At 42.7% G+C, this 26112-nt stretch overlaps 1 protein-coding gene across 2 annotated transcripts in view; it reads left to right on the top strand.

Moving 5' to 3' along the window:
* Nucleotides 1-6547: 6547 nt before the first annotated feature.
* Nucleotides 6548-26112, top strand: part of SOBP (sine oculis binding protein homolog) — a 117730-nt gene continuing 98165 nt past the window's right edge. For both annotated transcript variants that reach the window (XM_082048726.1, XM_082048725.1), the window contains exons 1-3: nucleotides 6548-6963; nucleotides 15825-15963; nucleotides 17753-17938. In XM_082048726.1, the coding sequence (XP_081904852.1) occupies nucleotides 6868-6963; nucleotides 15825-15963; nucleotides 17753-17938 (421 nt within the window). In that variant the 5' untranslated portion in view covers nucleotides 6548-6867. The remainder of the gene's footprint in view (nucleotides 6964-15824; nucleotides 15964-17752; nucleotides 17939-26112) is intronic.

Raw genomic sequence — 26112 nt, 5'->3', positions numbered from 1 at the left:
TACAGCTGTGGAACAGCTGCAGAGAGCACAAGTCTCCACCCCTCACTGGTTTTGCTTGTGACTTCGATGGTTCCCTGCTTTCAAGGTAGCAGGGGCTGAGAGCAGGAGGGTCTCTCAGGTACCTTAGACCTTCTCCAAAGCAGCCTTTGAAGGTCAGCATTTTGGATGTCAGCCGCAAGGAAATAAGAAGCCCTCGAGAAAGCAGGGCTTTGTATATGCTCTTACCAACCTGTATGACAGAGCAAGTAGACCACTTGTTTTAACCAAATGAAAATTTAAAAGATTCAAAAGTTCCATTCTGAGGAACAGTCCTCAACCATAATGAAGTCTAGAGGTTGCAAATGCAGTTTGTCACAGTCAAGTTTGAGCCTGGAATCTAACTTCCTTGCTCATCCACAGGTTGTCCATTTTCCTTTGCCTGATATTTAGCATTATGTTCAATATGAAAATGTCGCAGCAGGGTCACTGAATAACCATAGTGGATAGACAGGGTGTAGCAGCAGACAGATGATAAAGATTTTTCCCCAAAGTCAATACTGGTGTCCGGGACATATTTTACGAATTTGGTTTTAATGCATTGCTGATACCTTTTTAAAGGTTTAATATTGATTGATTTTTAATGGCATGGGTGTTCTATGATGCTGAAGAAGGAAAAGACTCCTCCTTGCTTACTGTTGGTGTAGTGAACATGAGAAATGAAACAAGAAACATAAAGGCATTTTACCAGAAGACTTGTAAGTATTTAACAAAGAACCAGAGAAACGAGTGAACATTTCTTTCTGTTTATCATACTAGGTGAAATTTCAGGTAAGAATAGCAATCATTAATTAATTATTTAATAAGTTAAATAAAGTTTCTCTCTGTTTGCCAGAACTTTTAAATGCATTAACAGTATTAAGGCTCTATCTTGCCATTAATCTGTACAGATTTGACACTGATACCCTAAAGCAGTATGAAAAATGAAACATTCATCAATATTAAAATACCTTCAAACATTTCCAGACCTTTGTATTTGGAAAGCCGCCACTACTCCCATTTCAACTGCCATACTGTGTCTGCTTTGGAGAGGCTACCTCTTGACATTTTGCAGAACAGCCTCTAATCGTCTAAGGAAACTCTGGATTGAGATTAGTATCCAAAGCAGAAAGGAATCTACAGACACTACTGTGTGTGAGTAATGCTGCAGGCGTTCATCCAAGCTCAGGGATGAGTGGAATGTACCTCTTCTCAAAGGTATGGGTGAAATAACATCACTGAAGTGGAAGTGGGGATTGGGTGGAACAGAAGTGAGGGAGAGGTTCACGTGTGTTTTCCCTATGCATGGAAATGGATGGCTGTGCTTAAAAAAAAAAATATATATATATATATATATATTTGGAGCTGATATTTTAATTATTCAGTGCATTTATTTGTTTCTGATGGCATAAATAATCTATCACCTTAGTGTGTCATACAAAAAGTCAAAGGAATGTTTCCATTTCAAGTCAAATAAAACGTAATGGTTCTTTTCTATGAAGACATATAATGAATTTATTTGTTTAATTAAATACTTCAGCAAACCAAATACCTGAATTTAAATTGCTGTTCATTATGGGTTCACCTCGGATACAGATGAAACAAGAATAGATTATCTTGTGAAAAACTGCGTAGACATATGTTTTCCATGGTGATTGGCATTATTAAGCAACCTGATGGAGATCTGACACCACTTTGGCAAGCAGGGAACAATAAGGTAAATTATCAGCAATATTAAGATAAACCAGTTAAGAGCTGCATCTCTATTTTGGCCTGCAACATCTGCAGCTGTTATTTGGGAACAAACAAACAAACACAACAAAATCAACCCACAAGATCCTCCCTTTTTACCTTCAGCTTTCTCCCTGTATGCGTGAGTGTACATGTGTTGTTTACACGTGCATAAAGGCACACTGACTTGTCTTCACATTTTGGTACCCGAGGTTCCGTGACGCGTTTCCCACCGTGTTGAGAAGGCGACAAACAGGAGGGGGAGCTCTCGCCGCAGCCGCCGCGGCGGCAGCCCGGGCTGCGCCGGGCGGGGATGCTCACCCGGGGCAGGGATGCTCCGCTCCTCCGGACAGGGATGCTCCCCAAGGCAGGGATGCTCCCCAAGGCAGGGATGCTCCCCAGAGCAGGGATGCTCCCCAAGGGCTGTGGATCCTCAGCCCCTTCCACGTAGGACTCCTGCCTCCTACAGGGCAGCACAACTGCTACAGTAATTACCCTGGTTGTCCTAATTTTGGCTCTGAAAACCATCACGTGGTTTCCAGCGTGCCCCCAGACTGCCATTTGTTTGATGCCGTTGCCTTTTAAAACCTTTTGCTTTGGAGCTGTCGTGCCGCTTACATATTTACCAGCTGGAAAAATCAGGCCTGCTTGTTTATCTTGTCCTCTCTGGTAGGAAATAATGAGAAGAAATGGCTCAATAATAATATTAAAGAGAGTTACACATTAATAAGGACCAAATTGAAGAACTTAGTTACAGCAAAGTGTGGCTTTTGTGCTACCTAAAAAGAACTCCCGTAAGTGGATAGGTGCCCTTTTAAAATACGTAAATACTAATAAATAGGAATATGAATAATATAATAGAAATTAAACCCGGGGCAATTTATTTTAGTCAATTCATTTGCACCTGTTGTTTTATGAACAATATTTGCTTTACAGAGGGCCGAATTACTGTGCTTACAAAAATCCAAGTACAAATTCAGAGACAGAAATGCAAAGACCTGAAAGAACAAAAATATGGAGCTTGGCAAAGCACCTTGGATGTAAAACACACACTTGGGCAATGGAAGGAAAAGTTCAAGTTCTTGCCATGACTCAGATACAGCAGAGACCTGAACTTCAGTCTTGCAGGTGGCATAGCGACCACTGAAAGGCAGATCATGTTGTTTTTTTCTTCCCAAGTTTGAAAATAACCAATGAGGTAACTGAAAAACAAAACAAAACAAACAAAAAGCAGAAAAAAACAACCAGCAAAACAAAAGCAGAAAAAACAACCAAACCCTTGAACAGGCAAGTGAGTGAGAAACTTACTCTACTGTGCTGTGGTTAGAGCATGCAGTCATTGTGGGAAGCCTGATACGCAGTTCCTGCTCCCTTTCAAGATGAGTTACAGTAAGGAGTAAGAAGCTTTTTTCCCCTCACATTATAAAAATCTTATTTTTGCTTTGAATGAGACTGGAAACATTTTGAAAACCCTGGACTACTTCACTTTTTTTTTTTTCTTTTTTCTTTTTAAGAACATGGGATTCTTGCTTTCCAACACACACTATGTAATAGATTGATTTAAAATCACCTTGGAAATTGGTCCAGTTCTCCAAGGAATTTGGTCTCATTAATCTCAGCAGCAAAATCTTTGCTGATTTCCAAGGATGAGAATTTAATCTTCGGCTAAAAACTGCTTACTGATAACACATAGCCTGGTATCTCTGTCTGGTAGAATAAATGCTAGCAGCCTTATTGATCTTATCAGCCACCTTTATTCACCTATTTAAGATGTTTGCAGAATCCATATTGAGCACTACTGAACCAGGTTTCTTTACCAAAAATACAGGTTTTCACACAATAAATATGTGCTGCCACGGTTCAGTAAATGTATTGAATGTTAGGGTCTCTGTAATGTAAATACCAGATTTATTTTCTCATAACTTTTTGGAGAGGTTCAGATCAATGCCATTGTATGACTGACAAATTTATGGCTTCCATAGCTTTTGACATTCTGCCTCCCCTTACAAGTTCACAAGCTACGATTAAAACCTGAAAGCATTCCTTTTTGTTAGTCATCCCCTCCCAGTAACAAGTGGAATAATTAGATGGTTTCCAAAACTTATTTCAGTATCTACAATGTGTGTCAGATAACATCTGAGCACTCTAAATGCACGAACTTCTGCGTTGACAGTTGATGGTCCTCCATATGCTATCACTAAGAAGAACAACTTCCCAAGAATATGTAGGATAATAATATGCAATATGTAAAGGTAATAACAGCTCTAGAAAAATAGGGATCATGACAGTCACAGAAATAAGCTGCTGCCAGATTAAGAGATATTATTATTAGGACACAGAGAGGTAGAACTTTTGTTTTTATCCAAAGCCTGTATTAGATACCGAGAAAAAAAGGAAATGCTCTAAGAGCATGTTTTTTATCCAGTGGTTGATGAGGTACTGGAGGACTGGAGGCTGTTTTTAAGGAGCTTGCCAGAAGTAGCTGGGAAAAGTGAGCCTACTGTCAGGAGGCATAAGTTCACATCCCCATTCAAAAGTATTTGGAAAAATACTGGAAAAAAAGCCTAACTGAAAGCTGCTATTTTTGGTGATCAAGAAGTGAAGATCAGTGTTCAGAACTGGCTGCAAGAGTGGTAGGAAGTGCTTCAGTTTACAACCAAACCTTTAGCCGCTACTCAGGAAAACTGGAATGACAGATTTGATCCTGAAGACTTTTGTTTTGGTCTACTCACTGTAACCGGCTGAAGACAATTCACATCATTTGGGTTTGCAAACACAGTCTCCAAAGTCCCTCCCAATATTAAAGGAAGTTCTGTTTATGTTGGGAGCTTGGAGTTAATCTTTGTGTCAGATTATTGACTCAGTGTGTTACATTTATGCCATGAAACAGTACTTTATTACAATATTTATAGAAAGTGTTGAGTAGTAGTCTTCAGATGTTTCACTGAACAAGAACCAATTGAGGCAATACTCTGTTTAGCAGAAGTTCTAAGGTTTTCATTAAAACTCTGCTATCTGCTCTGCAGAGAAACTAGTGATATGTCCCTAATACAATAATTAATTTTACCTTTTTCATTAGAAGGGCTTCGTGTATCAGCAAGGTGGTGCCAATTCAAAGCAGAACAGTTATCTGAGGTTGGCTTGCTTTCTCCAGCTGAAGATTTCAAAGAGTTCTGAGGCTACATGAGATTCTCTTTATAAGCAACTTCCCCTTGGTGCTGCCTGTCTTACCCCTACTGTGCAAGAGAACACATTGAGATTCTGGGAATATCTCCTGTACTTGCTGAGACCTCAACTGTACCAATTTGTTCATAATAGAATACAAAACATAGAGATGAAGTTGCTTTTGGTGTGACACAGGAGGGAAAACTCCCAATTAACCACCATCCTTTGAAGGTTACCTGTGGAGTCACAAGTTAGTTTCCCCAAGTTTCAGAACCCACTGTATTTTAAAATATTACAGGCAAGAAAAAATAATAAATCTAGGTTTCTCCTCATGCTTGCTGCTGGTGAGTCTGAGGCCAGACCTTGAACCCCCGGGGTGCGCAGAATGGACCGAGCCCCTGGCATGACCCCTTCTGCGGGTGGCTCCTGCAGCTCCTCACTGCCAGCAGAGCCTTCTCGAGGGTCTCTGCGAGGTCCCGCCGCTCTGTGAAAACGAACAAACAGATCTGTTTTTTTCCAACAACTGCCCGATTCTTTTCAGGCAGCGAGGGGAGCGGCAGCACGTTTGCTTCACAGCAGCCGTGACCTTACTGCTGCGGATGTGCTCCAGGATTCCACAGACAGAGGTCTGGTTGCTATCTCACCTCTTGATGCTTGCTTCTCTAACAGCCAAGACTGCAAAAACCCCAGTTTCTTCCTATTTTCAGTGCCACAGGGGAAAATGTGCTCTGTGTCTCTAATCACTCTGCCATCTGAAGCAGGCAAAGCTCATTTTAGTCACGAAATGAGCAAAGGAGTTGTGCTCAACTTTTCATACTGAAAACTGTCAGTGATTTAAGCTTCAGAAACAGAGAATGTAAATTAGACATTGTTGCACGCAAAACGAACGTATCTTTGACAGGCTAAACAGAGATTTTTAAGGGGAGCCTACTCATACCCACATGGAACGTGGTTTATGTTTCAACTCCGGGATTTTTTTTCCTTTTTTTTTTTTTTTTTAAATGTATAATTTTCAGGTGTACTGCAGTCATAACGAGAAGCCCCGTACAATTACAATTTTGACTAACGGCACAATGGACACCCCCGTGCCGTACGGTATTGTGTCGGGTAATTAGGGACTGCCAGGGAGCGGGAAAGCACAACCCAGGAATAATCGATGTCTCCCCCGCAGTGTGTACTGTAATCCGGCACCTCCTCGCCGAAGCGCGTCCCACCGAACCATTCATCCTCCCCTCCCGGGAGCGGAGCAAGGAGCAGCCAAACCTCGGCGCGGCGGAGAGCCCCGGCTGGCTGCGGCGGGGACGGGACGGGACGGGACGGGACGGGCGCCGCGGGGAGCGCAGGAGACCCCGCCGGCCACGCAGTGGGGGGCACGGCGGCGGCAGCCCGGCGCTGAGGGCCGGCCCACGCGTGTGCGTGGGGGGAAACACGACCCCCTCCCCCATGCCAAGCGGGGGCGGGTGCGCACCGCCCCCTCCCCTCCGCTCCGCCCGGTGCTCGGCGCGGCGCCCCTCCTCCCTCCCCCGGCTCCCATGGCGGGCAGCGGCGGCCGATTCGGTGCCGGCAAGCCCCGCCCGCCGGCGGGCCGAGGCCGGCCTCCCCCTTCCCTCCGCCGCCCCCTCCGCGGCAGCCCGCCAGCAGCGCCACAGCAGGCGCGGGGCCGGCTCGCTCCGCGCTGCCTCTCGCCCCTGCCCGCCCCGCCGCCCCGCCGCGCCGCTCCCATGCAGGCCGGCGGCGAGGCAGAAGATGGCTGACTCGCCGGGGCACCCGCGCCCCTGTCCGCCCGCGCCCCCCGCCCGCCCGCCACCGCCGCCGCGCTCCCTCCGGGCCCTCCGCGGCGCCGCCTGCCACCACTGAGAGCCGCCGCCGCCGCCGCTCCCCCCCACCCCGCGCCCCTCCCGGCCCCCCCAGAGCACCAGCAGCCATTTCATCTCCACCACCAAGTAGGCGCAAAAAATGGCAGAAATGGAGAAAGAAGGGAGACCTCCCGAAAATAAAAGGAGCAGGAAGCCGGCTCACCCGGTGAAGAGGGAGATCAACGAGGAGATGAAGGTAGGTGCCTGTGATGGGGAAGGGAGCGGGGGTCCCCCCCCGCCCCTCCGCCTCCCTGCATGGAAATGAAATAAGAAAGGATCTCTTGTCTTTTTTTTTTTTTTTTGTAGGATGCACTGAATGTGTCTCAACTCCGCCTCCTGGGCTGGAAACAGAGACGAATTCACAGGCTGCAAATCCTGTTCATTGACCAGCTTTGATTTATTTATTTTTTAAACATAACTCTCCCTCTTTGAGCTTTTAAGCTCCTTGGGTGCCAGTGATGAGCCTTTTTTTTTTTTTCTTTCTTTTTTCTTAATATAGCTCTCCTCTCAGGTAGCTGGGAAGCCCTAAAGTTAGAAAAGAAAGGGACCTCTTTTAAACACTGCATTTCTCCCCTTTTTCAGTAGCCAGCTGCAACTGTGTAATTAAATTGTCAAAGTGAAATGTTACGGTCTGAGCCGCGCATCATTCTGGCACTTAGGCGCGGAGACCTCTTTCCTCTCCTTCTCCCTTTTGCCGCCTCCCCCGCTCCAGGCGCTGGGCTCCGCAGCCCATCGCGGCGGCAGAGGTGCCGCTGGAAGGAGGGCGGCTGTCCCAGGGCTGCTTTGGATGAAAGTGTATTTGTCGTGCGGAGGGCTGGCCTGCCTGATAGGAAGCGCTGCCAATCCGGCTGGGCTCTGGAGGTAGCGCTTGAGGCAGCCGCTCCAGATGTTAGGGTGGATGCGATCGCACAAAAACGTTATTTTGGGACTTCTTTTATCATTAGGTCGCTGCTCTGGGCTTGACTGGTCCTATTTTCTTGCGCCTGTTTTCCACGTCTGTTCTGTGTTTGTTTTATGTCTCTATTTGCCCAAAGTTGGAACACCTTATTGGGAGACTTTAGCAGAACTTGTTGTTGTTTAATGTGCAGATAAAGTGAGGAAAACGGCGTAGTCTGGTCATGAGACAAAGCTGCTGACATTTAATTTGAATATGTCATTTATTAAAAGGCTGATTGTAAGTGGAGGACTGCCTGGAAAATGTCACACATTCGTGTAGTATGTATGCTATAGGCAAGTATGTAAATATGCATAATACCTAGGGAAAATGTCTTTGCTTTCCGGAGCGTTTATCTCCCCATGTAAAATTAAATGGGGATGCGCAATCCCCTCCCTTCTCCCCTCTTTTGCACACCGCTAATTTCGGTTAGGTGCCCTTTCCTGCCGCCTGCGTAATGAGTGTGTACACAGTTCTGCGTGTACATCAACTGGAAATGTGGGCATGAGCAGTATTAGGGAAATGAACAAAACAACGTTTCGGTGCATCTCTTCAGAAACCAACTGTACTAGTTTCAAGTCCCAAGGAGCGGTATCATTCTTTGTGGGATACGTGACACATCCTATTTTAGGAGAGGGCTCTATGCAGGCACTGGAGAGTGAGAGTCCTTGCTCATTGTAATCCCACATAGTTTTGAAGACTGCAGAGGTCTGTAGTATAGGGCATTGGCCCCTTAAAACATCGCCTAATGTGATCTGTATGGATTGCAGCTTTTAAGTTTCATAGGTTCTAGGATTACAAATTAGCTAATTTTAATCAAAACATGTGAAATGTTATCCTGGCTGGATATAAAGGCTGACTGTGCTGGATCCTCTGGGTTTGTTTTGTTTACTTTGGCTGCAGGCACACTCAGCGGTTTGGGAGATAGTTGTTCTTCTACAGTATAACAGATGTTTGTCTGAAAGGGTGAGGAAGAAACAAAAACAACATTGTGCGAAGGAAAAAAATTACACAGTTTTAAACTAATGCTTTGGTATTAAGCACTGGCGTTAACCTTCACGTAGAGATTTTCTCTTTTTAAACCATGAGTAGCTGCTTAAGGTTAGAAACCTTAAGATTTCAGCTGACTTAAAAATTAAAGGCGGGTAAAAATGGCATTTTGAACGCATGTGTGTGATTTCTGGTCAAGAGTGAGATAGCTGATGGCAGAACCTTTCACAAAACACAGGCCACCTTTCAATGTAAACTATGCTATATGTGCTATGCTGGGAGACTGCATTTTTACTAGGACAGTTGGCTGCTGTCACCCAAGAAAGGGAAAGAGAGGGGGGAGGAAAACAAAAAGTGGTTTGAATTTTCGACTTGTTGAGAAAGTTAAAATCCTGTGGCGATCGTTTACTCTTTTTTCTTTACCAATGAATTAAGATGTCTAGTTGTTCTTCATAAACCCGAGGAATACAATAATGTAACAAATTGGTTACACCGTGCAAAATGTTTGCTGCAGAATGACAGAGGGAGCACAATGTGCCCTTGTGTAGGTTCATATCTGTAATGTTCAAACAGGCTGACTGTTTCCCTTCATCTGAACTGCTTTCATCTGGACCAGAGTAAAATAAGCTCTGGTAAGTAATCACGGCAGAGCAGAAAGAAAGGAATGTATACAGCAATAGACAGCCTAAGCTGTAAAAACTGTAACCTGAGTATCAGCAGCAGATCAGATATCAAGGCTTTAAGGTAGGGGAAATGAAAGAGATGAAGGGGAGGAAAAGACGAGAGAGGGAATGGAAAAGTCAGCTTGGAAAGTGAAGGAGAAGTAGGAGGGCCCCCTCAGGGAAATTTGGCTCAGGGATTAGGGAATTTTATCATGGTGTACAGTGACCTACTCGGGTTTCAGCCCACGTTGGATCAAATTGCCTCCCTTTGCTAGCAGAAAGAAAAAGGACTGGTGCATATGTGATTTCCTCCCCCCCCACTTCAGATAATAAAAAGGCCATTGGTACAAGTGTCTGTTTTAAGTACAGCGAATGAGGGGCACTATGAATGAGCAATAAAATTACCTCATCACAGAGGTTTCCTTCAAGAATCGCTTTTTGGTACAGTCAGATATTTACTCGAGAAGGATCACAACACCTAACTGCTTGGTTTGGTGTCTTCCAACAGTGGTGTCACAGCTCGGTTTTAACATGACTGATGGATATTCAGGTTGCTTGTTCTTTCCTCATGCCAGATATTAAGTTACATTTTTGTTATCGCTAACCTAACGCACATGATGGTTATAACAAATTTTAATTTGATACAATGTTGTGTGCAAAGAGCACATGTCTCTGCACAGTTTTCTGATATTACATTTCAATGAAAAATATGTTCAGGAGAAACTGTTTTGTTTTGCTGTAACCTTCACAGCCTCTCTTTATTTTGTCTAGTTATTTTTTAATTTTGTGCCTTTTCCTCCTTCAGATGATACTTTCTATTTTTTTTCTTCCAGAGGTAGCATTGTTTACCTCATGCTTTGGAAGAAGAACAGATAGTTATTCTGAAATTCCATTCAGTGCCATTTCTCTCTCGCTGATGAATAGCACAACACCTAATAGATCCAAAGCTATCGCAGTTGGGGAACCCGGTACTGTTTTAAGACCTATGTATTTTTTACAAGTTTAATTCATGAAAGTACTCGTCAAGCCACGGTGACGGCGTCCCCATCCATCCCTCCCCAGCTTGTTTCCATTTGCCATCCCGCTGCCAGGCAGCAGTGCCACTCAGGAGGAGCAGCTGCGTGCTCTGTGATGTTGTGACATGAAGTTACATCCAGCACTGGATGCCACTGGAAGTTCTCCTGAGCAAACCAGGCAAGGTGTTCGCCTGCCTCTGTCAGCTGAAAGGGGAGCAATTAATTTACGCTGTAATTTCACAGGGCTGTTCCCTGTGCCCAAGGATTTTGCCGTCTATAAATATTCTCTATAACTAATTTGTATCTAAAATTGGACTTTGTTCCTGATGCCTACAGTTTGAGACAGCCCCATCTGTTATAATCTAATAGTAAACTTATCAGAAGATCTTTCAGTTCAGTGTTTTAGTATTCCCCGTTTGGCATTTCAAAGTACTACTGTCAGAAGGAGAAAAGCGGTGAGGCAGGAGGAGCAGCGCTGCGCCTGGAGCGAGCCAGATAGCTCGGAGTGCTCCAAAGATTCCGAGGAAACTCCTCCCTTCTCTCCTGAAAAGCAAAAAATGTCTTTGGGAAAGTGAAAAACCAGACAGACTTTATCAATTGTACTATTTCGGGAGACCGAGGTGGAGTTGTTTGTTTGGATTTTTTTTGTTGTTTTTATTTTTTTTTCGGAGCCTGCGTGGAAGGAGTTTTGTGGGGTGGCTGGAAGAGGGAGTTGTGTTGTCTACACAGGGAACCTCACCTGCCTGTGCACTGCAGAGATAGTGCTTCCCCAAACAAAACAGGTAATACAGAACCAAACATGTATGTGCAAGGACAAAGGGAATTCAAACATCAAGAAATTTTGCTTTCTGATAGCATGAATGTCTAACCATAAAATTCAATGTAGCAACAACATAAATAAGCAAAGAAAATGAGGACCGGTGAAAAAAAAAAATCCAAGTTCGGTGCAGTGAAAGTGAAAAGTGAATTTGTGGGGCTCTGCACTGAGTGGCTTATGCAGGCAAGGAAATGGAATGGAGCCACTGTGCTTCCTCCCAGATCTGAAATAAACATTCAGCAGTAAAACCTAGAAGAAAATGAGTCTGACAGACTCATTCTCCCCTGCGTTTCCTGTCTCTGTGTTTGCCAGGCCGTGTTCGGTGAAGCCAGGCCTTGCCCCCTGTGAATAAGGTTCATAGAGAAGGAAAGGCAAGAGGTCTAAGATGGAAAGAGAAGCATGGCTGAGCTTCAGAATGTATCAATTAGTGAAGATTTGGGAAAATGATGCATTGCAATGTGAAAAACCAAGCTGTAGGTGTAGTGTTACAATGAAATGAATCCTAAAATGGGAATAAATGTTATTATATTTTTACTGCCTAATGTATAAGTCAGTCTCACAAAAGAGAGAAACTGCAGTCTGGTGGGTCAACAACCTCTTCTTCATCCTGTCCCGTGACTAGGAAGCAAATGCAAGTCAAAATACTAACAAGCATAATAGTTATCCTGGCTCTTCCGTAAGGGAGGATATTTCTGCATAGTACAAGAATAGAGAAACCATACAGTTAAAACATGCAAATTGGACATTGCCCTGCAGCGGTGATAAGTGGTTTGGGACTTTGCAGGGAGCAAAAAAAGAGTTGCCGTCTATTAGGAAGGGAGGACTTCGGCAGTGTTGTGTGACTGGGGCCACTGGAAGATTCTGGGGCCAGTATTTTTGGCTGGGGTGAGCTGGTTGTGCTGCAACCCTGGTGCATGCCCGGGCGGTCTGGCAGCTGCACCCCTAGCTAGGGGAGCACAGGAGATTTGGCTGTGGGGGGACATTAACCAATTGCCTGGGTGCACTGGCAGCCAAAGAGGTTATGACGCTTCCCCAGCAGCATGGGGAGCCTGACTGCAGGCAGAAGAGGCCGAGTGTGGTGGTGTCAGCACAGAGGGACGCGAGGCAGGATTTCTGTGTTTGTCTTTGCAGCTCTGATGCTGGCCCACGCTGTGAGTGGCACCAGGGCTCAGTCTCTCAGTTTCCCCGCAGGGGACTGAACGTTGCTTCCCCAGGAAGGTGATGTTAGCTTCGGTGCTGTAATTTTGCAGTGAAATCCACAGACCCATGCAGGAGTCCCTTGCTCTGCAGCTTAGCAGTGTGATTGCTGACTTGGGATTTTACTGATGATGGGCAAGGTTTTCCCTGGTGCGCTGGTCTTTCATGTCATCCCAGTCCCCTGTCAGGGCTGTGGGGCTGGGGTGGCAGCCTCCACCCTGCAGACCCTCCAGATCCCTTTGCAAAAAGGCTGAAAGTAGGCTTGGAATAGCTTGGTGCATCTGCTGTCCTGTGTCTGCAAAAGCTTGGAATTGCAGCTCCTTGCATGCCCTCCATCAGGTCATTCACACTTGTCTCCACATCTCCTTCTCCCTGGCCTTTGGCAGGTCCATTGTCTCTCAGTTCAACTGGTTCCTCTCTAGCCTGTTTCATCACTGCTGCTTCTGCTCTCCTGCACCAACCTTGTGTCCCACATTCTTGCTTTTCTCAAGCACCATTGTTACAGTCGTCACCCTTCCTTTCACTAAGCCTTTGAAGCTTGTACATCTTTCAGTGAGGTTCTGCTCTGCATGAACAGGTTGTGTATCAATTGGCTTGTTTCCTTTCCTTGATGTTGTGGAAGGAAACGTTTCTCAGCTTTGAGTGTCAGCTTGTTGAGAATGGGGTCATCCTCTAGGTTTGTGCAGAGTGCTGTTTAATGAAGCCCTGTCTGTTAGCCACTGAGAGAATAGTACTAAGAGTGTTCACCGTCATTGTAATAGCTAAGATAAATCTTGATGGAGAATGGCTAAATTGGTTTCTTTAATTATCCAAGCATCCTTGTTGAGAAATCACAGTGTTAGAAAGATGCTTACTTTCCTTATTGCTAATATGTAACCTCATTCTACTCTCATTGAAGTTAATAGAGAAGACCCCAATGACTTTTATATTTTTTAGAGTCAAATCTCTATTATGACTAATTTCAAAATCACATGTGTTTTTTTTGTTGTTATGACTGTTCATTTTTGTGCATCACTCATCATGGATGGTAAAATGAGGCTTGAAAGGTCCTTAAACTTTGTGCCATTACAAACCAAACCATCACTTTGACTAGATTCTGAGGAGACAGATAAATGTATGAATTTTCAGGAAAAAATAAACATATATACAGCCTTGCTTACATTATTCCTTGATACATAATTAGACATCACTCATTGCCTGAGTTGATAAACAGTGCAAATAAAACACAAAACATCCACAGGAGGCAAATTTAGAGCTACTCAGTGTGGACTTCATGGGGTTTAAGTAAGGAAGACCTTGTCAGTTGGTCTCTACCTTGCTACACTAGTCTCTAGGGCTGCGTCTCCATACTTGAAATTTAGCAAAGCAAGGGAAGGTGGCAGAGCTTGTGTTTGCGCCTCCATGAACCCTTTCAAATCACTCTGGATAAGCTGCAGTGGTGAGGTTTCATTCCCTGTCTCCACGTAGTTTCGTTGTTGGATTCCCATGGTTGGCTCATTGTGACTTCCAGCACCAAGGGAGAAGTTTTCTAAAAAGCTAAAAACCAAACAAAAATACTTTGGAAAAATTTCCTGTATCTGCTAGTATTTCAAATGCAACACTGTATCATTCAAATAAGAGTTGAAATATATATTTTAGAAAGGAGTGTAGGTGTTAGCCATATTACACTGCATTTTACTCGTAGTTGCAAACTGTGGTAGGGACGTAGTTCACACGTAACAGGCCGTTGTACTTGTAGTGCTGACACTGGAAGTAGAGGTGGAACGGTGCAGTGTTTTCCAGCAGTTCAGGGCTGCACAGGGCAGACGTGGAATTGGGTCTTCCAGCAGAAAGTCAAGTGAAAATGAAAGGCAGAAAAAAACAAGAGGAAATTGATGCTCCAGGGGTCTGCCGCGGGTTTTCGTTTTGTTTTTCTTTTCCTGAAATGTGTGTTTGTAGCACAATTGCCCAGATGATACTCCTGGAAGAGTACAAATTGCTTGTGTTTATTGCTTATAGCTGCTTTATGGTGCTGCTTGAGTGACAGGAACACCTATGCAATCTGTTGTGATGAATGAGCCTGGAGCAGTGCAGCACAGTGGCGTTCTGGGGCAGAGAGCCTGCTGTAGCTTTGGATTCGGAAGCAATTATCAGCTGATTAATTTTATTTATTTCTTTATATGACTGGAGAATTGCTGTGTTCTATCATTAGACTTGCTCCCTCTCAAAAATTAAGCTAGAACTCTTACTAGACAAAGAAACTAGCAACCTGCAAATTTACTAATAACAGGTACCATTTATTTTGAAGCGGTGACGTATTCTCCTTATTCCTTTGCTGGTAACCAGAATCCCATGAGATGGTGCTTGTCAGGAGCATTATTTTGGATGTCAAGATCTTACAGGAAAGTGAAGTTTGAAATTTGTTTTAAAAGAGTGGTAATAAAAAATGCAGAGACCAAATAGAAAGGCTTTGTGCGTGGCTTTTTCGTTTCATTTTATAGTTGTCATACTACTTTAAACTCATCTTTGCTGTTGCAGTAATTTATTAACTGGTTTCCTTTGGTAGTTTCCTAGATCTGTAAGCTGTAGAGCTCCATGACACTATTTAGTTTTGGAAACCTTTGTTGCTTGGCTGCAGATTTCTTAACTTACTCCACGAAATATCCTGGCCTAGTAACGAGCATTTTCTACAGAAATGTTTTTGCCACATGACCTAGAGGATGTGTTTTTAATACAATTTGAGAGTTATGACAGTCATGTTCCATATTTTGCATTTCCATACAAACAAAATGTAACCACAGGGCTGCTTGGAAATTGGTTTGAAAATTAATATGGCAAAACTGAGAAAGGCTTTCTTAAACAAATATAAGAGATGTTTGTATGAAACATGATGGTAAAATGCTTTCCTGGTGAAGAGTTTTTAAGTGGCTTGACTGTGCAAGGGCTTATAACTCTGAGGAAAAATGTCTTCACTGTGATTTTATTTGATTTGGTTCATGGGCACCTCAAGGAACTGTAATTGTGTCAGTGACCTGCTCCAGCTGAAAAGACTGTAGCACAGTAAGATTGATTAACTGCTGGTTGAAAAAAATCCAGGTTTTCTGTTATTCTCTTGCTGCAGTCTTAAATATTTCATGTCAACGCAGACAAGTTTGTGTGACGAATATATGTTAAAATATTTCTGACATTGAATGCCAGAGCAAAAGTAATAAATAACTCTCCTTTTCATTTTCTTTAAATTACAGATGTATGAGTCTCTGTCATAATTACATGTGCCAGTCAGAGATTTAAACGCATTACACTTTATGCACTTGACTTATGAAATGAATATTAGTCTTTGAGGAGGTGGGCCAAACCTGACACTTCCTCGTGTAGCGCAGATATGGTTCGATTTATGCAGTCCTCCCTTCCTTCCAAATGGTTATTGATTACATAAATAAGTAGGTAATTTTTCTCTTTCAGAACTTTGCAGAAAACACTATGAATGAGCTCCTTGGCTGGTATGGCTATGATAAGGTTGAACTGAAAGACGGAGAAGATATTGAATTCAGGAACTACTCGGCAGATGGGGAAAGCCGCCAGCACATTTCTGTTCTCAAAGGTAATGAGACTTCGTGTTTCTGTGTTCATGCAAAGAAGGATTAATATCTCAACCTGTCTGAATTGGCATGGATTGGGAAGTGTGTTGTGCTGCCTGCGCCGTGGTTGGTATACATAAAAATATCAGAGATTGCCTTCTAGTGCGAGGAACCCAATAGGGTATGAGGAAAATCACTTAACAAAATTACTGTTAGTAGGCACTTACTAGTATATCTTCACAAATAATACCTTTTGTGAGTCAGTTGAAAGTTGTGTGGCTCTGGCACCAGTAAACTGCTCACAACTGGAAAAAAGAGGGAGCACTTGCTTAGCAGTCTGGCTTTATGAAAGCCTTTTGCTTTCAAAACTAAGGCTTTCTGGCCTATGGCTTTTTAATCTGCTGAAAGATTTTGAGCCTGAATATTCATTATGTGTGTAGGAACGAGCGTGAACGTTCACAAAAGCCACATCATCCACATTTGTACTATACTGTCTTCCACAAGACAATTCTATGGTATTTATGTTTGGGACATTGCTGGATCTTCGTGATTCAGGACATGAGGGACGGGATCCAGTCTGTTTGTTCAGCCGCTCAGTTGCTGCCGTCTGACTTGTCATCAGAGTGAGGAGTAGGAAATTGCTGCATCTTGACTTATCCAACAAGAGTTCCTTAAAGGTGAGGTAAAGAGAGGAAATTGCAGCAGCTTTTATGCCACTTTTCACAGCAGTTGTGGCCAGCAGTGTTTGGGTTTTCTTTCTGGCCAACATCAGCACTATGTTCAGTGAGTGTTGCAACGATTACTGACACCAGAGAGACCAGTTCTGAAGGAGAGGTGGTTAGAAAAAAGGCTGAAAAGTTACAGGTAAGGTGAAATAACCTGATTGCATTAAAATTGAATGCTTGCAGCTTGTTAGTTCTGTAGTGACACTGTGATCAATATTTATTTTTCATTGGAAATGCAATGTCATTAAGCCACCTTTGCGGAAACTTGTTCCTGTACAGTAATGCAATTCATTTACTTATGTTTTAATAAATAGATCTCTTATTGTATGATTTATGGCTCCAGTCAATGCCTGATGAAATTTGTGACATATGGTTTTTATAGGCATATGATACAAATCATATGTTCTATGTACCAAACAAAGATGTTGAATACCCGTGACAGGTAGAAATTTTTGATGTATGCGGTTTATGGGAGGAGAAAAAGGTGTGTTTCTTTTTCTGAGAGATGAGAGAACTAAGTCCTGCCCCATAGCTAACATAGCATTAGAGGAGTTCCTGCAAATAAGAATCCTGAGGTGATTTGGCATTAAAGAATTAGAATAATAACTGTCATCATTTTGTGCAGACTTTGCTCTGATTTCAATATTTTGTTCCTTTTGTTAAATCCTTTCCATTACTAGTACTTATATTATTGATAGATAATTAGGAATTCTTTTCGTTTTCAGTTTATGTTCCTTGCATTGGTGAGGTCACAGTACACCAAGTGTGACCACCATGCAAACAGTAGAAGTAAAGAACAGGAATTGGGTGTCATTGGTGAAATCAGGTGTGCTAAGGGTATGCATGACAAAATAATCCCACCTTTTGAAAACAAAAAAAAAAAAGTCTGAGTTTGATTTTTAAAAATGAAGCATTTCTGAGGAATACTGGTAAGTATCTATGTTTCAAAAGGGAAAGTATCTGGGGTTTTTTTGTGCACTCTTCTTGTATTAGGGTAAGTAATGTAATGAACAGATTGTTGAGAGCATGTAGGTGCATTAAGAAATATATTTGTCATACTGTACAATGTGTTCTTTGTGTTTTACAGAAAATTCTTTGCCAAAACCAAAATTACCTGAGGACAGTGTTATTTCACCATACAATATAAACCCAGGCTACCCAGGGCTTGCCACAGGAAATGGACTTTCAGACTCACCAGCAGGGTCGAAGGATCACGGGAATGTACCTATTATTGTCCCATTAATTCCACCACCTTTCATAAAGCCACCAGCAGGTAAATCCTAACAAACATTTAAAAATGTTTACTGTCATTGACATGTCCTGAGATTGCTAAATGACAACATCTTAGTGAGAGGGCTGATTTCAAAGTGTTTAAAACCAGTCGAAGGAACTTTAAAATCGAGTGGGAGAGTGACTTTACTTGTTAGTATTCTTGAAAAACTTCTGCAAATGCCATGACAACAGACTTGTGCTGCTTGTGATACTCTGCATGCTGGATTATACACTCAGCACGTTAACAACATCTGCTTTTAGAAAAAAAAAAGATTTTGTTCTGATGAATAAAACCTTTAAATAAATTAATGGAAGATGATTAAATTAAAGATAGGCTCCACGAAGGAAACAGAGAAAGAGACAAAGCCATCAAATCAATATCATGTTTTTATATCAGGTTAACAAGCTCATCCTGGGAAAACTGTCTCTTGATTCTCACCGAAATCCCTGCCTGTTGTCTCTTGAGGGTTTAATATGATCTTGACTCTACCCAGGAGACTGCACTGAGATGTTTTACATTTTCATTAGATTTTTATCAGGAGTGATTTTATAACATACCATTCCTCAGAGTTTGCATGGAAAATTATTTATTCCACACTGCATGCTGCTTACCATTATCTGTGAAAATAACTTTTATGGCTACACCAGGCTAATTAATTGCTGTCTTATTGTTTACTGCTGTACACATTGTGGTAATTGGTGAGTTGAGATAGGCACAGGCTCAGTCCTACTTCCGTGGACATCTCTGGGTGCCATTCTGGTGCTCTTGGGTGACCGAAGCACCGAGGAGCATGGGGTGACCTGCAAGACCTGCCCAAGAAGGGTAGCTCTCTGCACACAGGGAGGCACCTTGGCCCTAAGAGTCCCCACTGGGCCTGAGGACACTTCTGCAGAAGCAGAACAGCTTGTAGGATCAGGTCCCAGGTGTTAGATGATCACCTCAGCACTTCATCACCTTGACTAAAGGTAACTGTAAGATATCGATCAGTCCAACAAATTGTTTGCCTGTTGACAGTCATGTGAGAGACTACACTTGCCCCTCCCAGATTATATTTATGCCATTGGGTTTTATCTCTAAAGAAGTATACTAATATGCTATGAATAATTTTCAAATGTTACTCAATATGCATTCCCTGCCAAAGACTTTTCATCTATTTTATACGATATTTGCTAATTACCAAAGCTATTTGGGCCCATTCCTGCAGCCTTTATACAGCTAAAGATCTCGGGCCATATGGGCTGGATCCTCAGCTGTTGTTGATTTGGCCCTAAAGCTTTAATCAAGGGCTTGTGCCATCCCAAGCTATTTTCTCCTCCAAACTGAGTCACGAATGAATCCAGAATGCTGAATTTGTGGTATGCGAACACAAGGCTATAACATGCATTGTGCAAACTGCCACAGTTGCTGGGCTTTTATGACATCAAACAAGCAGGAGGAGATGGAACTATGAAGTAGAAAAACAAATTACTGCAACAGTGGTTAGGTGGACACAGGGGAGCCTTGGCCAAGTCAACTGCCTTCTGTTCTTTGCCTGTCCACCTACCATGTGTGACCCTGCGTTCAAATGTACCACCAAGGGTAACGTGCAGAGAAGGCTTTTTATAAGTATTTTCCAACTTTAGCTTTTTAATTCATTAATTCGTAATGAATATTGTTGTTTTACTTGAATAAGGGATATGAACGTATAATCTCTGCCTCCTTTGACTTTATCCCATGATCAGTAATGAGCACTAGATTACCATCAATTCTGAGCAGATGAGCGTATTTATCTCACCTTTGTTTTAGATAGTGAAGTTTGGGAGGACCGGAGGGGGAGGAGAACCACAACCTTTGTGGGATTTGCAATAAGCATCGGTGGTAATTGTTTTGTTTTATCTTAGGGCGTAGGTGCCCTAGTCATGATCACCCCAAAGAGCCTGGCAAGAAACAACTGGTGAATACAAGTAGAAAAGGGAGTACAAAGGAGCCAGGAGAGCCAGCGTGCGAGGCAGTGGTCTTGGCACGGCACTTTGACACCATTTTGTGGGCACTGCATCAAAGCACAAAACTTCAGAGTGATACAAAGCCAGACAAGAGTAACTCTGGGGATGTTTTCTCAGAGCCCCTCACAAGCACAAGGGACGACTTTGGAAACAGCACAAAGGTGCTTCTTCGAGTTGAGCAGGCAAACGAAAAAGACTTGCATTATTAATTGCTAAAGCTTGAAGTCAACATTTTCAACATGGAGGGGAGACAGGCTATGACTGACCTGCCACAAGAACAGTAGCAGCTTACATTTGATAGAGTTAATAAACAAACAAAAGGGACAGAAGGGAGAGGCAGAAGGAGTCCAAGAGAAAGCTTCAGAGTTATATCACAGCCCAGAGAGAAAACCAGGTAGTGATGCACTGCAGTGACTGAGGTGTGAGATGTTGAGAATCAGGATGAGTTCAGCCTTTGTGGCTGGATGGGGAAAGCTTTTAGATATTGTACAGGAGAAGAATCTACAAGATTTCAATATAGCTCAAAAGAGAGTGTCCACAGACGAAAATGATATCTAAATCATGAACCTGAAGGACAGGCAAGAAGATGGTGTGGTCCACTGTTATTGAGCAAATAATATGCAGTGAGCACTCAGGGAGAAATTAGTAAGGCTTTAATTCTTGCTGTATTGATCCTGAACCGAAGGGTCAGCACCAGTAAAGAGGTGTCAGAGAGACAGGCTGAGGTATTCATTTGGACAGGAGAGCAGTTGTCTGGAGAGGATAAGCAGATCCAAGAAAGAGTCAGAATGAATTATTAGTTGAATAATTTTTGCAGATAAGTTTCTATACAGATAAGAGAGAGAAGAGAAAGAGCAGAACATGGGGGATGCTCACAGAAGCCTGAAGGGAGAGATAGGAAGGAGACTCCATAAGATGCACTCATATAGCAGCTGCAGAGGCAGAAAAAGCTCTGGGGGAAGACAGAGTCAGGAAGCCAAGCGAAGCAGGATTTCCAGGGACGCAGGTATGATTCTTCATGTCAGCAAGGGCTACCAGCTTGAGAAGGAGAGAGTTCTGATCTTGAACTATGTCTGGGAAGCAGTCACTTAAAATTTCAGCATATTAAGTCTTCATTTGGCATGCTGGAAAACTTTGTGCGTTGTCCTATCTGCATTCATACTTCGGATGAACAGGTTAAAACTTTGAACAGTTAACAAAATTACCTTTTCCCCTCATGCTTATTTTACAACAAAGTGGTGGTGGTGTTTTTTAAATTTTAATTTTATTTTATTTTATTTGGAAAACCGATTAATTTTGAGCAGTCTGACTAAAATGTTATCTCCAAGCTGTTCAGCTCTCTGTTTTAGTCAGAGAAAAATGTTAGGTACAAATTTGCTTACACAATCCTGGAAAACATTAGGCTGCTACCTGGTCAAATATAAACTGCTCTGATAAAGGCATTCTCTCCTTGCTGTATCCCAAAATTACACCTGAAAAGGGCTGACTCAAGCACATGGGCCAGATGTGGTGCACTGACCATCTGAAGACTCAGGTTATGGCACATCAGTGAAGGATACTAAATCTGGTCATGGGAAGCCTCCACAAGAAGGATACCAGTTACTTAGATCTGCATACTATTTGCCAGAGCGCTCCGCTGACCTGCACCACCACACAGACAGACTGTACTCAGACAGTGCCCAAACCAAAAGCTGGCTTTGTCCATCAAAATCGGACATCCAACTTGCATCTGGAAGCAAATAAGTCAGTGTGATCTCCAAAGCTGGTGTTATAGTCTCCTTGTGGCTGATAACCATCCTTCCTGTCCAGCAGGCTGGTAGCTACGTTTAGTGCTGGCAGCAGCATCTGAGGGATCTTTGGGGTTAGTCTTGAGTACAACCCATTGTGACAAACTGACACTAACATTAGTTTTGCTTGGTGTTAGAAGATTCTTATTTTCTAGACAGCAATGTAAAGAAAGTATGTTTTCAATTAAAAATTACACAGAAATAGCAAGGAACAGGAATGCAATAGCCAAGCACGGTCTAGAAATAAAAATCCCACCCCAGTTGTGCGGGATATATGGCTGTAGTAGTCAGTGCGCAAACATCCTTGCTGTTATTCTGCAGCCCTTAGTGATAAAGTAAATCCGAGAGGGCACTTAGGGTGATTCTGCCCTTTTGCTCAGGCAAGTTTGGACGGCTGTTGTTACATGGGTTGAAGGAAGGCTAAAATCAAGACTAGTCAAAGAAGAATGCAAAAAATTCTTTCTGTGCAGGCGAGAACATGCTGCCTCCTTCCCCCAGCACCTGCTGGAGGCTACCGTATCTCAGTTTCCCTGGGCGTTTAAAAGTGCTCTTTGGTTTACTTTCTCCTGTGATCCCCCACGGCGGTGCCACGGTAGGGGAGGTACAACTACTATTTGGTCTACCCTTTGAGCACGGGTGTCGGCAAAAGCAGAGCTTGTTGGCTGTTTGAAGCAGCCCAAAGAAGAGCGCTGCGAGGGGGGTGCAATGTCAAGGGATGTGGTGGAAGAGAAGGCAGAGAGGATGATACTGTGGTGTTGACTGAGCTTTCCACAGGGCAGAGAAGTACAAGGGAAAAATAATGCTCCTTCCCAGGGTTTTCACAAAATAATGGGCACATTTGGGAAAGGGAAGGGGATTTAAATCCTCCAACAAGCAGATCGGTGCTTGTAGTTCTGTGGTTTCCAAATGATAATGATTGGGATTAGTACCAAAAGTTAACAGAAACTTGTGAAAGCGGAGGAGGAGTGGGCTGGAGGAACTGTATCTGGTGAGGCAAAAGGTCTTAAAGGAGGAACAGAAGCATTTCCAGTACTGAGTACCTTGTGAGATACGCCTGTGACCTAAGTTGGCAAGGCAATGTTGTATTCAAATAATAAAATGAGCAATTGGTTATTTTATAGAAAGAGTGATTTTCTGTGTTACAGCTTAATATCACTTTAGAATTAAAGTTTATGGGTCTATTTTGTAAATGTAACTGCACATGAGTAACTTGATGCAACATGGGATAAAGCAGAATTCCTGCCCTACGAACACTCTGGAACTGCCCACTGTAACCTCTCTTTAAATTGTATTGGAGGAATCTGGAAGCATAGAAGATGTTTTAAAAGGTGGTTAGCAGGGCAGTAAAAGTGATTTCCAAGTTCATCAGTCTAAATTCACCAAGGAATTGATTCTATGACTGCATTACCAAGAAGTCTGATTCCAGACAGGACCCAGTGGCAGTTTTCCTTAAATAAAGACCATATTATCCCATCTAATTAAGCCTATATATTGAGGAGACTTGTTTTATTACGCTCTGGATCCCACTTCAGTATTTCCAAAATCTTTTTCCAGTTGCTGAACAGCATTACAATTTTTCTAACTGCAGATTTAGCTCTCTAATAAAGACCACTGCAACAAATCCTATAGTCACTACTCTTCAAATTATTTCTCTTGTTTTCAGTTTGAAATATCATCTAATTTACACTGATTGTAGGGTTATTAGTGCCTGTGTTTTAAAATGCCAATGGTTGCCAGGCTGCCTGCCCCATCTAGCCCGCTGTTGATGTCTTTTGCTCTCTGTGGAGGGCCAAGTGTTTCCTTTGTGCGAAAAACAAAATCACAAAGTCCATGTGTACGCTTTAATAGCATATATTCAAAATACACAGGGAGTTCCCCCCCATTAGCTGAAATAGGTGTTTTTTTGTTTGCATGTTTAAAATCTCCCTAAGTGCCAGCTTTTATTTGTGTTGTGCATTCAGTCCTTACTGAACTATGCATGAGAATATGCCTCAACTCATGCAGAGAACATGTAGACAAGCTGTGGTTCCCCAAAATGACTTTTTGAAAGGAGCTGGGACACTGTTTTATTGGCAGAGTAGTGAACTTCAAGAGATTGGTCCTTAAAAGGAAACGCATTGTAGAGCCCCTGAGGTATTTTCATAGCGATGGTTGCAGCACGCTTTCTATTGTCAGCCCTATTTTCTTAATCTTCCTCTAATTTTTACTTTTTCCAAGGTACTTTTTGTATCTTAAGTTTGTCACACACCCCATCTATTTGGAGGATCAGCACTTAAGTGCTATCACAAAGGATTCTGCAGCAATGCACAGGAGTTTTGTTTGTTAATTTTTTAGATTGTGATTAGTCAGGTAAAGCATCTCAGATGTAAGAAAAATGACTGAAACAGTTCTTCTACCTTGCTTGGGATCATCAGCCTCAGGACATGCTTTGGGTTAAAAAATCCAAACACATGCTGCTTGGTTTTCTTCAGTGGCAAGCTGGGGTTTCAGGAGTGGCCAGCGGGGAACTCAGAATTAACCATTCTGAAATCCTGGCAGGTGCCATTGGAAACAGTGAGCCTTTATTGTTAATGCTGCAGATGCTAGAGTCGGGTTAAGATCTAATTTCTTTAAAAAGGAAGTTCTGCAGCTTTTCCTTTGCAATTAGTAGTGAAAACAGCTAAAATATTTAACGATGTATGCCAGTGGGTTGAGCACAGTTCTCAGCATGGGGTAAAAGGGCTATTCTAGCTGTAGGGGTTTTAGGATCATCCTCCTAAAAACCGTAGGCCATGCTGTTTTGCTTAGATAAAGGGACAGAGCTGTACATGATGGATTTACTCTGTTGTACTCGTTGCCTTCCTCTCTTCCCCTCACCTCTCCAAATTACGGCTCCGTATAAGATTGATTAGTCTAAACTGCTGCTCACTGAGTTTAAGAGGAACAATTTTCTGCAGCTCCTTCGCACTGGTTTGAAAGGAAAAAAAAATGCCAAACATTCTGCTTAATTAAGACCTAAAGAGGCGGTGCAAACTTTTGATGATTAATTGAAGCATGCTTTAGACTGATGCATATTTAGTTATTATAATGTGATAATTTTATCTTGTTATACAAACTACTCCCTTTGGGAACATGATTTAACACTGCAAACACTTGGTGTTTATTGCATTGCTCATTATGAAAAATACACAGGCTAAAAACCACATGGAGATGTATCTGAACAGTATCTGTGCAGCGAGTGCAGGGAGTACTTCTTCCACCTGTAATGACACAACTCATGGGCAGAAAAACAGTATTGGAACTCCCACAATAGCTCTCCCTATGAAGAGCTGAGAACTCAGAAAAGCAGAGGCTGGAAATTCAGATCTTGTACTGCACCTGGAAGGAATATGTCTTTCTGTTGCTTGGTATATTTATGGAAGACAGCGGGATTGATGTTCTGCTGAAAACTCTCCTGTTACTCTTGAGTTGTCTCTGTGCCAGCTCCTCTTTGTCTCACCTGTACGAGTACCCACGCTACCTGTCGTGAGCATGACAGACCCGAGAACGTGCCAAGTACATTGCAAGAGCGAGTCATAAAGTCACAAGCCCAGATGGAGGGAAAAAAAAATACAGTTGTTAAAAAATATTTTCTTTCACTTCAACATGATCTGTACCAGAAACTTGCAAACGTTATTTTCGTACTTTACAAACGTGTGTCAGCCAAACTATGTGAGTCCTGAAAGTGATGGTGAATGATCTGCATCAGAAGAGCTGCTCCAGCAAGAGCTCACATGAAGGACATGGGCATGCTGTCAGGATAAGCTTGTGTTACTCAAGCAGATATACTGAGCTACACTGCCAGTGAAAGTTTGTGAGCAAAGGAGAACATTGCTGGTGAAGTATACCCGTGTCATTATTGTGGAGAAGCTTTCTTAGTGCAGATCTAATAGAAAAAGGATTAGAGTATAGATTCAAGACAGATAAGCAGTCTCAAACTACTGGATTTGAAATTCCCCACTTCCTTGCTTTCTTGTTGCAGGAGGTTCTTCTTGCTCAGTGCTCTAGGGACTGGGATTTGATGTATTTTCCTGAAAGAAGGGCAGGAGTCTGCTAAAGTGATTTTAAAAGAATTTGGCCTTACAAGACAGTTCTATGAAGAAGTGAGGCGAGTCTTATCTTGAATGAAAGATCTGAATTACTGGTGTTGGATTATTCCAGTTTGTGTTTAGCAAAAGATAATGATTAAATCACTAGCCTTTGGCTTTCCTTATTTCACACCTTTTTTTTTTTTTTAAGTTATTGTTTCCTGCTGCTGTGGATTGTAATGGTAGAAATACATGCGCTATTACTTTTCCGTTAACGTTGCAGTCTAATTTTTCAGTCACTAAGCTTAAAGCACTGTAATGAAACATTCCTATTAGTTTTTTTCACAACTTCTGCTCAC

This window comes from Streptopelia decaocto (genome assembly GCF_964273445.1).
Source record: "Streptopelia decaocto genome assembly, chromosome: 3".
Classification (NCBI taxonomy): domain Eukaryota; kingdom Metazoa; phylum Chordata; class Aves; order Columbiformes; family Columbidae; genus Streptopelia; species Streptopelia decaocto.
This window is presented reverse-complemented; position numbering and strand designations above follow the sequence as displayed.